Raw genomic sequence first — 13,629 nt, forward strand, 5'->3', positions numbered from 1 at the left:
CATTAATAATAGTTAAAATAATAATAATAAAAATTATAATAATAATAGTAGTAAAAATAATAACTAACAAATAATGTATAAAAACATTGTGTATTGTTTCTCTTGACTATATGGAAGTAAATTCAGTATTTGAAGCTTTTTTTTAACGGAATCGAAATATATTTAAAACCGGCGCTAAGGAATAACAAAAGATTTGTCACTCGTTTGCGAGAGAATGAAAAAAAAAGGAAAGAGAGCGAGATATTCGGCCCAATTTGACCTCGACTCGAACCTCGGCCCGATGAATATTAACTCTCGCGCGTTCAGAATCTCCACAGGAGAGATCGACTTACTGTTAGCCGCCTTGAACCGGTGTCCTGCATTTCCCAGACTCGCTCGACCATAAAGAGACTCTGGCTTACCTGAAAAAAAACAAACAAACATTACGTTAGATATAAATATATACGTATATATTATATATATATATATATATATATATATATATATATATATATATATATATATATATATATATATAGAATCACAAGCATATCTTCACAGATTCGTCTAAATATTTGGCTGAATATCAACTAACGTGTGATTTTTAAATCATATAATATGAGATCGTATAATGATTTATATTGCATAATATTATATAATTTAATTATATTTTTTCAAAATAAATTTCTATTTTAATATTATTCAATATATTTTACTCTTGGAACTTGGTATTTTAATGAAAAAATATTCTTTCAGTAGTAAAACTCAGTTTTAGTCAGACGAAATTTTATAAATTCTTGTAATTTTTGTATTAGTAGATTAGAGTCCGCTTCAGTTAGGCAAAATTTTTGGTTTTGTAATTTTAATAGTAGTAGAAGTCAAGTTTGGTCAGACTTGCTTTTGAATTTTTAAAAATTTAATTCGATTTCAGTAGTAAAACTCAGTTTTAGTCAGACGAAATTTTATAAATTCTTGTAATTTTTGTATTAATAGATTAGAGTCCGCTTCAGTTAGGCAAAATTTTTGGTTTTGTAATTTTAATAGTAGTAGAAGTCAAGTTTGGTCAGACTTGCTTTTGAATTTTTAAAAATTTAATTCGATTTCAGTAGTAAAACTCAGTTTTAGTCAGACGAAATTTTATAAATTCTTGTAATTTTTGTATTAATAGATTAGAGTCCGCTTCAGTTAGGCAAAATTTTTGGTTTTGTAATTTTAATAGTAGTAGAAGTCAAGTTTGGTCAGACTTGCTTTTGAATTTTTAAAAATTTAATTCGATTTCAGTAGTAAAACTCAGTTTTAGTCAGACGAAATTTTATAAATTCTTGTAATTTTTGTATTAGTAGATTAGAGTCCGCTTCAGTTAGGCAAAATTTTTGGTTTTGTAATTTTAATAGTAGTAGAAGTCAAGTTTGGTCAGACTTGCTTTTGAATTTTTAAAAATTTAATTCGATTTCAGTAGTAAAAGTCAGTATTGGTCAGACTAAAAATTCTTGTAATTTTTTTTTCTTAGTATAAGATGTCAATTTCAGTCATACTGATAAATTTTTGTAACTTTTAATTTAAGTAGTAACGTCAAGTTTGAGTCAGACAACACAGCACATTTTTGCAAAAATTTTCAAACAGTAATTTCAAAAGTTACATTTAGAGAGAAATTTTAATTTCTTATTTAGTATTAATACGGAAATATATAGTTTGTGTCAGATTTCCAAATTTGTGTAAGTTTTGTTTCAGTAGTAAGAGTCAGTAAGAGTCAGACTTAATTTTTCTATTAATCGTAACCTTTTTTTTTAAACAGAATTTTAATTCTAATTATTGCAGCAGTAGTAAAAGATAGTTTTAGTCAGACAATGCTATAAATTATTGTTATTTTGCTGTTAGTAGTAAAAGCTCGTTTTAGTCAGACATTTTTGAATTCCTGTAATTGTTGCATTGGTAGTAAATGCGAGTTAGACTTACAGATTTTTGTAAATTTAATATCAGTAGTAAAAGTCAGTATTCGTCAGACAACATTAATAATTTCTACAATATTTTCTTATTAGTAGTAAATGTTAGTTTTAGCAATAGTCCTCAGTAATAAAACTTTGCCAGTTAGTCAGTGAGATTAAAAATTTTTTTGTAAAATTTGGTCTCAGTAGTATTAATCAGTCCTCATTGGACAATTTCATTGGACATTGTTATAAGTGGTAAAAGTCAATTTTTTGGCAAACAATCGTCATTCTCAATTTTCTTAAATATTGCAATATTTGTCTAATCGAAAAAAAAATGGCAAAAATGTCATTACAATTTATTGTGTGTAATTTAATACCGTAAAAGAGAGTGAAACAAATTTTTTTTTTTTTTTGATCATTTGAACGTTTGGAAAACTTGAAGAACATGCAAATCAGCGTGTATAACAAAACAAGTCGCCCACGTTTCTCCGCCAAGTTTCGCTGTATCACGATACCGATTTACAGGTCACATTCCCTTTATCTGCCGTACCACTCGGATCGCATTGCTGCTGGCATCATCGATCTCCGATCATCGTCGGATCTTTCGATTTGATAGCATCAACCATTACCCAATCGAATATACAATATATATATAATGTATTATCTATCTCCTATTTACAAATATCGCATGCATAATTGTTGCCAACGTTACCTATTATTATATTATTATAATAATTATTATTATAATTATTATTATATTATTAAAATATTATAATATTATATGATAGTATTTTAATATTATAACGCGTGCAGAAATTCGCCAACCTGGTTCTGATCTGGTTTAAACAGGGAACACGAAAGGGGCCAAACCAGGCCCTGGTCGGGCCCCGTTTTTAATCGATTTTAATCGGACTGAAATAAAGCTTTCTTCTTCGGCCCCGATCTGATTCCCTGTTTCATGTGGATTTTGAGCTTCCCAACGTAGACCCTGACAGGGACTTTTCAAAATTTCTGCACAGTAATATTTTTTAACATTATAAAATAATAATATAACAATTTTTAACTATTCTTTTTTTTGTGTAAATTAAATTTTTTTCAAATTTCAGTTATTAATATATAAAATTTAATATACATTAAGTCTTATTTTATCTTTTCGATTTTTTTTTTTTTTAATAATCTCAAATGAAAATATATTTTTATTCATGCGGGTTTCTTCAACTTCTCAGAATCATGATTTTAAATTGCTGTTAATTAGTCTTGCAAGACATCTAATTATGAATGTTTTTAATTTGCGAGGCCGACAATTAATAAACACGCATACAGGTCGAGGCATATAAATATATTTAAAGTATAAAAATGTCAAATAAAGGTAATAATGCCGTTACCATAATTTTTTTGCCGCCATGTGAAAAGTTAAATGATGCAAAGAAAGAGGCGTTAGAGATGAATTTATATATATATTTAAAAAAAAAAAAAATGTATTTACCGCGAAGGGTTCCCCCTCTCTTTTTTAAAAGCGTAAAAGAAGTGGAAACTGTCGAATGATAAATCGCTTGGGTACTTCAAGTTGATTTTATTTATATCATTTATACCTACGTCTGTCCGCGCTTTGATATATGCCGCAAGTCGTTCATTTCTTCGGGAACATTAAGTTACGACCACAAGGTATATCGTTCATTTTTTCTCCTCCGTTTTCTCTATACTCTCATCGTGTCTCAGCCACTCTCTCTCTCTCTCTCTCTCTCTCTCTCTTTTTCTCGACCTCTACGTCTTTCGTTGCCGGAAACCAGCAATCGCGATACGCACAGGGACGCACTTGCAACTGAAGAGTTTTGCAGTGCTCAAGAGGAACGTAAATTTAATATTCGACGACAATAAAAGCTACCTTATGAATAAAAAATCCCTCCCCAAATGAAAGAAGCTCAATTTTATCGACAGAAAAGCTTTTATAGTTCAATTTTTATGCCATTTTTTTTTTTATCATTTATTCTTTCCGACTTGATTATCTGCATTTTGAATAGTTCGTTTCTCTTTTTTTTTTATCAAAAGGAGGAGAGTATATGGAAAAATATATTTTTTTTGTGCTAAAGATTGAAAAAAAAGATGATAAATGCAAAAAGGAAAACTATTACAATTTTATTGCATCGTATTTGTGAAGAACATAGTCCTTGGGGTATTATTTTTTTCAATTCCACACGGGGGGAAAAATTTTTATATACTTCAATTTAATATTCCGCTTCAAGATAATATGCGTACGATTCTTCCAAAAATAGCACAAACATTTTTTTTAGGGTTTCGTAGCACATGGCCGAAACTCTTATAGTTTTTCTTTGGCGTCCATCTTTAAGTTTTAAATTCATACGGTTGCCATGGTAATTGTTACCATAGTAACCGTTTCCATGCAAACTATTGCCATAGCAACCATTACCATAGTAGTTGTTTTCATAGCAACCGTTACTATAGCAACCGTTACTATAGCAACCGTTACTATAGCAACCGTTACTATGGCAACCGTTACTATGGCAACCGTTACTATGGCAACCGTTACTATAGCAACCGTTACTATAGCAACCGTTTCTATAGCAACCGTTTCTATAGCAACTGTTTCCATAGCAACCATTTCCATAGTAGTTGTTTCCATAGCAACCGTTACTATAGCAACCGTTACTATAGCAACCGTTTCTATAGCAACCGTTTCTATAGCAACCGTTTCTATAGCAACTGTTTCCATAGCAACCATTTCCATAGTAGTTGTTTCCATAGCAACCGTTTCCATAGCAACCGTTTCCATAGCAACCGTTTCTATAGCAACTGATTCCATAGTAACCGTTACTATGGCAACTGTTTCCATAGCAACCATTTCCATAGTAGTTGTTTCCATAGCAACCGTTACTATAGCAACCGTTACTATGGCAACCGTTTCTATAGCAACTGATTCCATAGCAACCGTTACTATGGCAACTGTTTCCATAGCAACCATTTTTGTTGTTCAAGGTACATAATTTTTTTTTTCCCCTTCGTGAAGTATAAAAATAATTTATTGATGCATTTAATTTTATTTTCAAATTCAAGTGGCTACATCCTCTCGTCAAAGAAAATATATATAAAAAAAACAACTTGACGAGTGCATATTTGAAAGCGAGACTGAGAATCTGGTCTTAAGGCAAAAATGTCAAGTATTATTTTAGTTTGGAAAGTGCTGTTTTTCAGTGCGGCACAAACAGACATAGAATGAGATCTTTAATGGACCTTTATATTGTCATACACCAAAGGAGGAAGGGAATATTTGCACAGAGGCACTACTAAAATTGAGTGGGTGATCTATTCAAGGAAGAAATTTGACCAGTTACCGTATATAGTCGTATAAAAGGGGGTTAAAACGAGTTGAATACAAGAGAAATAGAGAGAGAGAGAGAGAGAGAAATACACAGCATCTCATCGTAAATAACAATTCGCTTTCTCCCAACGAAGAATACCTTTCACAATTCAGCAGTAGATTCTGATTCTGAAATTCAGGTTACTATCCCTGCAATATTTACAATTCCAACATTTATATTTCCATTTTGGAAAGTTTCCAACATTCTGAAGAGCTATCCATGAAAATATTCAAAGTTCAGCTGACTCGATATATATATATATGAGTTAAGACTGCATTGAGTAGGGAAACTTTTAACTTTATAATGCTCGATGTCAAAAGTCATATCGTATTTAAGAACAATTTCACTTCTCTTCATATATAGTGAAGTTGAAACTTTGGTCAAGGAAATCAAAAGCTCTTTCGACAGGGGTACGCAACATATATATATATATATATATATATATATATAGTTCCTGGTTATTATAACACGTCATTGGCACGTCTCTCGAGGCGTTTGTGCGCGAGGAAATTGAGCGACCATTTGAAAACAACTTGGATAACTCTGGCAAGTAACTTGTGGTGACAGGAAGGTAGACGAAGGTGAAACAGAAGGTCCTTACTATCGTTATCAATATATATGATCCTTCAAATCTTATAAATATATATTTATTTATACATCATGTGAAAATCGGTACTTGTTATAAAGTACAAAAAGGAACATTTTGTATGTCTTTATAATTTTTTTACACTTGGTTTCATTCTTTAACAACATGTCACATTTTTTCTCTTAGTTTCCTTGAAAAAACTCTTTTTTTTTTTTTTTTTTGTTAATCAAAAATTCATTTAAGTTTTTTACAAAACAATAAGCATCATTTACAAAATTTGTTAGGCAAAAAGCTCATCAAAATGTGTTAAAATAGTTTGTCTCGCTCATCAAAGAATATGGCTTAAATATATATATATATATAGTTCAATGTTCTCCAAGAGTTGTGAAATAATTGTTTGAAACACATAGAATTTGCTTCATTCACGTTATGAACAGTGCGAGGAAATTGTCTTTGTCATTACGTAGTTAAAAGCATATTGTAATAACGAAACAGGTATATATATATATATATATTCTATCTGCATTCGGTAACATTGCTGACGTCGGGTAGAAAATCGTAGTCTGCTCACAGTGTAATGAGGTATAAGCGTGTAATGAGCGAGCGTCTAAGTTCGGTTTATTCCCGAGATCCTTATCCACCCTTGTCAAGGTCCTGACTATCAAAGTGTTGCAAGTCTTCTTCTTCTTCTTCTTGGCAAGAGAAAGAAGAACGTGAAATCTCTTAAAGCTAAACTTGTCTTCAAGTTATATATAGAGGAACTGTGTTTAATTAAAAAACAACAAGACGTTAACTCATATTATTATTTGACAAAATGTTTATCTTGTTTTTACATTCTCATTTTAATTATATAGATAGTCAAAAACCGATATGACTAATTAAATAAATTAATCTCGAGTTATTTCTTAAAAAAATTATCATTTCTGTATTAAAAAAAAACGCAAAGAAAAACAAAGAACAACAAAGTAGAACAAAAATAAACAAGAAAAACAAATCGTCGAGAAAATTTTGTTCTTATATCAATTAAAAAGAAATAATAATAGGATAAAAAAATTGAAGATGAGACCACGTTTATCTTAATAGAAATCAGTATATATATATACCCACTTACAACAAGGCCTAAATTGAAACTTGATCGAGATCTTAAAAGTTAAATAGTGATTTTGTTAATTAGTCGAGAACAAAACAGTTACAAAGGAAGCGAAGCGTGATTTGTCCAATTGAGTGAAGAGAAGGAAAAGAGAAAGATGGAGAGAGAGAGAGAGAGCTTGAGGATAGTTAAACTATTATAGGCATCGATATCAAAGGGTTGGTCCAAAGGACGAGCGGTCGAGCGATTCATTCGTAAAATAGGTTAATCGGATACGATATAGGTTGGTTTCGAGATGCCCTTTAGCGTCCAAGTGAACGGTTGGTGGTTGGTCACATGGACGTCATGAATAATTTCTAGTCGATATTGGCGAACGCTTTGGGTACTTCCGCCCATTCCAATGAAGATTCCCCATACATATATATATATATCTTTCTCTCTTTACTGCGGGAAAAGTGCCAGAGGAATATTTATTTCTGGGGGTCGATTATGTAATTCCATTTCCTCTACCATTTTCACTTTCATCATTCCATTACCACTTTCACTATTCTACTTCCACTTTCCACATCCTCCATTTCCACTTTCACTATTCTACTTCCACTTTCCACATCCTTCATTTCCACTTTCACCATTCCATCCGTTCACATCTACCATTTCATTCTATTAGGGTGATAAATAAGTAGAAATAGTAGAATAGTGGAAGTAGAATAATAGGACTAAAATAGTGAATATGGAAAAGTGGAAGTGGAAGGAAAATATTAAAAGTGGAACAGCAAAGGTGGATATAAAAGTGGAATAATGGAAAAAGAATAGTAAAAGTGGAACAGTGGACATGGATATGGAAGTAGAATAGTGGAAGTGGAAATGAAAGTAAAATAGTGAGAATAGAAAAGTAGAATAGTAAGAATGGAAAAGTGGAAGCAGAATAGTAGAAGTGGAACAGTGAAAGTGGAAATAGAAGTAAAATAGTAGAAAAAGAATAGTGAAAGTGGAATAATGGAAGTAGATTAGTGAAAATGGAACAATGAAAGTGGAAATAGAAGTAAAATAGTAGAAAAAGAATAGTGAAAGTGGAATAATGGAAGTAGATTAGTGAAAGTGGAACAGTAGAAGTGGAAATGAAAGTAAAATAGTAAGAATGGAAAAGTGGAAACAGAATAGTAGAAGTGGAACAGTGAAAGTGGAAATAGAAGTAAAATAGTAGAAAAAGAATAGTGAAAGTGGAACAATGGATGTAGATTAGTGAAAGTGGAACAGTAGAAGTGGAAATGAAAGTAAAATAGTGAGAATGGAAAAGTGGAAAAGTAAATGTGTTGTAGAATAGTGGAAGAGGAAATAGAAATGGAATAGTAGAAAGAAGAATAACGGAAGTGGAACAAGGGTGGAAGTGGAAATGGAAAAGTGGAAGGGAAATAATGGAAGAGTAAGTTAAACGGAAAAGTGGAAATGGAAGTAGAATAGTGTAAGTGGAAATAGAATTACATAATCGACACCCAGAATAGATTTAATTTCTTTTTTTTTAATTTTTATTTCGAAAATTCCATTTTTTTTTTGCTCTTTTCTTTATACGGAATTAGGTGCTAATGCTAGTGTGTTGTTGGGGGTTTTTGAACAGTAAAAGCAAAGTGGAACAGACATACAACGAAGGAGGTGAAATCCACTGCATAATTGAATACAGCAGCCCCTCGGCGGTCCAGAACCGCAAGTGGTCGCATTATATTCGTATACAGCCTCCGCGCTCACTCTTCTCTCTCTTTCTCTCTGTCTCTCTCACACACTCAAGAAACAGGTATCCGAAGCTATAATTCTCGCGAGGAAACGCGTTACTGGCATAATAAAGAATGAAAGTCTCTCTACCTTGAAGCGAAGCAAAACGACGCGTTTCTGAAACTGGAAGAAGAAGAAGAAGAAGAGAAGAGAGCGATCGCTGACGGGGCGTTGCTGATAGATTGCGCATTTATCCATGGACCGATGATACGACTTTGAATATATATCACATCTCTCGCCTTTTGCGATGCAAGATTTTTATCAGAAAAAAAAAACTTTTTCAAAAATAATAATTTTCATATTAGTGTTATATTAAAAGCAAATTTTTTTTTTGTTTTCAGAAATTGATCATTTTTGAAGGAATACTAGTATTAAAATTTAAAAACTTTTTTTTACTTTAAAAATGATTCTTATAAGTTAAAAAAAAATGAGACAAATTTATAGGAGGTGAAAAAAGGGGAAACAAAAGAATATTCCATTGGATGTATATAATATCTTAAGATCTTTCTCAGGGAAGAGTCGAGTCGAAGGTTAGTCATGTTAATTAAAACAAGACGAGATTAATAAAGCCACCCATATGATTCATTGTCTCAAGAGGCAAATTAATTGGCGCAATTTGTCCGGGTGCGAAAAGTGACTCAAAAAGCAAGTCTCAACTAAGGATCGAGTATACAATAATACATATATTCAAGTTATAGTTTCATTCATTAAAATAATCGTTCTTTTAGATCTTGGGAATACATGGGTGTTTATCGGTTAAAGAAGACTAAAGAGTGGAATTAAAAAAAAAAATTGAAAAAACTAATAGAAACAGATAAATTTTTTGGGAACAATTTTTTTTTTTTTATAGAGGAAAAAAAAATTGCGACAGTCTAGTTTTATATAAATTTCCGTCTTCTCTTTTACTCGCTCATGTTTTTCCCAGGAGACTCCCTCGCATACATGGTAGAGTACTCGAGTCGTATGAAATCGCGATTTTCAATCGCACGTTTCATACTCGGATATGGTAATCGACCTTTAACCTCTTCAGTCTCCATCTTCGTTGCGAGCACCAAGTATTAAGAGAATTCCTTTCGATATAGAAGGAAGAGGTGACTTTTCTGTCGTATATATTTAGAGAAACACAAATTTAATGTTATAAAATTGGCCAAGATGAATGAATTTTTTTTTTTATTTGCAAAACAAAATCTAGAGGCGAGAGGAAACAATTTACTCGAGATGAAAAGGATGAATAGATGATAGTTTGATCCTTTATAATCGTTGGAATGTTGACTAATAACGAAATCATATATCAGTTTTTCTTCTTCTTTCTTCAATCCCAGTACCACTTTGAAATCGACCGCTCATTTTTTAAACCAGAAGGTTTATGGTCGTTGGTTGAGGGATGAAAGGAGACTTTAACCGTGAAATATCGCTTGGCGTTTATTGGAAGTGGTGGTGGATTCATCTAAGATGAATATAGCCTCTAATTATGAATGTCGATGAAAGGGCTTTTGGCAATGAGAATAAAAGAGAAAAAAAAAGAAACACATCTCTTTTGTTAGCAACGCTGATCGAAAAGAGTAAAGAAAAAAAAAAAGATGCGCGCAACTCGATTGCGAAATGGTTTCGAGTTTCTTCTTACGTCACTTTCGAATCCAGGCGAAATTCAGAATCGATTGTCCACTCTCTTTCTTTCTTTCTCTCTCTCTCTATCTTTCTCTTTTCTGTGTTGGCTTTTACGATCGACTCCAATGTGTATTGTGGTGCTTTTGTAAAAAGACACGTGGACTTCTATCAATTGAATGTCCAACTCGAAAAGTCAAATGAAAAAAAAGAGTTTACAAGAGAAAATGGCAAGGAAGAAAAAAGCCGCTAAAGAAATGAACACAAACAAAAAAAAAACGTGCAGAAAATGAAAACAAATCTGAAAAAGGATTTTTGAAATAAACGAAAACACTCTCTAAATCTGCAATAATGATAAGTATTTTCTAAATGTGAACTATACACTTTTGATTAAATCAGCTGTGTCGATTCGTTCATTAAAGGAATTAGTAACCGTTTGTATTAATTCTTAGACAAAAATGACTAATTGTTAGTAGAAAACTACTAATTGCTGGTAGAAAACTACTAATTTCTAGTATAAAACTATTTATAGTTCTAGAAAACTACTAATTTTAGTACAAATCTAGTACAAATACAATTTACAAATACAAATTTAGTACAAATCTACTAACCGCTAGTAAAAATGAAAATATAAAAAATTACCGACATAGAAATCTACCTTACCGACTGACAGTAAAGAAATTTTTTTTGAATCTTATCAACTTTTCTAAACTATTTACCATCAGTCGGTAAGGTAGATTTATGTGTCGGTAATTTTTAATTTTTTCATTTTCCGAAACCCCTGTTTTACCATCAGTCGGTAAGGGAGATTTCTGTGTCGGTAATTTTAGTATTTTTCCGGTCTCTTGAAATCCGATATACGTGAGTTTCACTGTAGTAGTTTTCTACCATTAATTAGTAATTTTTAACTAAAAATTATTAATATTTAGAGAGTAAAATTATCGAAAAATGTGTTTTTTCCTCTTTGTTTTACAATTTTTGTTCTGATTTTGTATGATTTGAGAAAAAAAAAAGAATAAAAAGTAAGTTCACTTGTTAAAAACATGATTGGAACAATTTGATCCTTTTTTTCACCTGAGTGAAAGAACTCATTTTCCAGAGAAATGGGTTTCGTGGTCTTCAAGACATATAATTCTTCTCGATATCACGTTAAGGATTTCCACTTTGCGATACAGCCGTTTTCTCGATTGGTCCCGTTTTCTCTCTCTCTCTCTTTCTCGGTCACTTTGTGTGATAAGAAAGAAGAAGAAAGAAAAGGGAAAAAAAGAGAGAGAGAGAGAGAGAAAAAAAACGTAGGTTGAAAATGGTCGAAAGAGAAATGATTCCACGGTTGGCGAGACGGGTTTTGATCCCCCTTAACTCAACTCTGATCCGAAAATCAAGTGACATCGATCTCTTTGGTGAGCAATCCTTGGTCCTCCTCTCTCCCTCTCTTGACTTTCCTGCGGTTCGTACCATTTCGCTTTTGCCCAGTCACTAAGTCGAGTGTAGACCTCTTTGTCTTACCGAATCCAACCCCCCCCCTCCTCCTCCTCCTTCTCTTCACCCCCAGAGCGGTAAGTGAATAAAAGCCCGTCCCACTGTCTATAAAGGGAAAGGTAAAGGGGAAGCACTTTGGCTTGGCAATTTATTGATTTAGGTTCTTCATCTATGCGACATGACGCTAGAAATGAAAGAGAGAGAGAGAGAGAGAGAGAGAGAGAGAGAGAGAGGGGGGGGGGATGTGGAACAATACTTCTTATCGGAAGTAAACGAAAAGTGAATTTTTGTACTTCTTTTGACCTTCTGAACAAAATGAAAAATGAATTTTCCTTTTTTCTTTGCTTATAATTAAAATATAAAAAAATTCTAATTATAGATAAAATTTATTTGACAATTATTGGAATTATAAGAATCTAGGAGAAAAAAACCTCCTTTTGCTCAGAAGGATAAAGTCGACTTATTTAATAAAAAAAAAAATTAACAAGAGAGAGAATGTCATCTTCAATAAACATCATTTACCATCTTAGGCAAAAGCTTTGTTGACAATATTCCAAATTTCCATAAAGTGTACTTTAAGAACAAAAAGAGAGAGAGAGAGAGAGAAAGAGAGATTATTTTCCGAGGAAATAGAGAAATGCGAAAGTTGTTTTGACGTATATAGCGTTCCACTGTCAAAGACAGTGCTTCCGACATGAGGGAAAGAGAGAGAGAAAGAGACAGCCTATATCTAACGTTTTGTACCCTACTGCCGAAGGACTTGATCCTCTGAACGTTAACGACTGCAATAGTAAAGCGGAAATCAATTCGAGCGTCACTTGACAAGAGAGAGAGAGAGAGAGAGAATGGAAGAAGAGAGAACTCTCAAGAGTGGAGAAAAACGAGCTATTTCAAGCGGAAGTAGAATCCGAAGAGAGAATTTTCAGAGAGAGAGAGAGAGAGAGACTACTACTCTTTGTGCCGAAAGCAGTTTCATGAACGCCTTACTATCGATTGTTTTTACATGGAAGCTAAAATTTACTACTCTTCGTTTATAAGTGACTTTCTTATCATTTTAAAACTTCATACATAAAATTAATCCCTCTCTCAGAATAAATAGAATCCTTTCAAGCGTTTTGAAACCTTTCGAAAATGAAAATCCGAAATTAAATTTAAATACAATAAAAAGTGGTCAACAGTGGGTCACTTTAATTATCATCAAAATTGATTTAAAAAAAAATCACTCAAAAAAAAATTTGATTAGAATGTGAACCACTTTTTAAGAAAATTACCCAATTTATGTAATAATAATAATAATGTGCATTTCTCATTGGCGTCAAAGCTGATTACATGTTATCAGCTTTGGCTTTGACAGTGTTAAATGGTTCATTTAACAGGCAATGTGTTGATGACGTTCAAATAATAATTAACAGGTATATATATATATGGTCTTGATTATGTCATTGCAGAAAGCTGGAGGCGATGACCACACACAGCGCGACGTAAATCCATATCGAACTCAAACGGTGTGCGGCGAGTAAAGACATTTGTTTCCGCAGTCACGAGAAACGGATACCGCATGAGCATCAGGTAAATAATATATACAAGTTCAATTCGAAAATCAAATGGTTCGAAAAGCATGGACAAACGATTTACTCGGGGTAATTTATTTTCAAATATTTTATCAATAAGAAACTACCATTAGTGAAAGTGGAAATAAAAATACAAGTGAAAATTTGTATCAGTGGAAGTGAAAGTGAAAATCAGTAGCAAATTTTTAGAAAATACAATACTAAAAAATTTGAAATAATAAAAACTAAAATACCTTTTATTTAAAAA

General features: G+C 32.3%; 1 protein-coding gene and 1 long non-coding RNA gene across 12 annotated transcripts in view; one reads left to right on the top strand and one right to left on the bottom strand.

The window, feature by feature from the left end:
- Positions 1 to 13,629, top strand: part of LOC127291210 (uncharacterized) — a 248,864-nt gene that overhangs the window by 83,136 nt on the left and 152,099 nt on the right. The window contains exon 6 of the long non-coding RNA XR_007844557.1: positions 13,260 to 13,380. This is a non-coding gene — a long non-coding RNA (uncharacterized LOC127291210). The remainder of the gene's footprint in view (positions 1 to 13,259; positions 13,381 to 13,629) is intronic.
- LOC127291197 (latrophilin Cirl-like) overlaps positions 1 to 13,629 on the bottom strand; it is a 332,370-nt gene that overhangs the window by 77,268 nt on the left and 241,473 nt on the right. For 8 of the 11 annotated variants that reach the window (XM_051320149.1, XM_051320151.1, XM_051320150.1 and 5 more), the window contains one exon: positions 333 to 401. The exons of the other annotated variants lie outside the window; for them this stretch is intronic. In XM_051320149.1, the coding sequence (XP_051176106.1) occupies positions 333 to 401 (69 nt within the window). The remainder of the gene's footprint in view (positions 1 to 332; positions 402 to 13,629) is intronic. 11 annotated transcript variants of the gene reach the window in all.

Source organism: Leptopilina boulardi, unplaced genomic scaffold (genome assembly GCF_019393585.1).
Source record: "Leptopilina boulardi isolate dan_hultmark-lab unplaced genomic scaffold, ZJU_Lbou_2.1 LbouV2_126, whole genome shotgun sequence".
Classification (NCBI taxonomy): Eukaryota; Metazoa; Arthropoda; class Insecta; order Hymenoptera; family Figitidae; genus Leptopilina; species Leptopilina boulardi.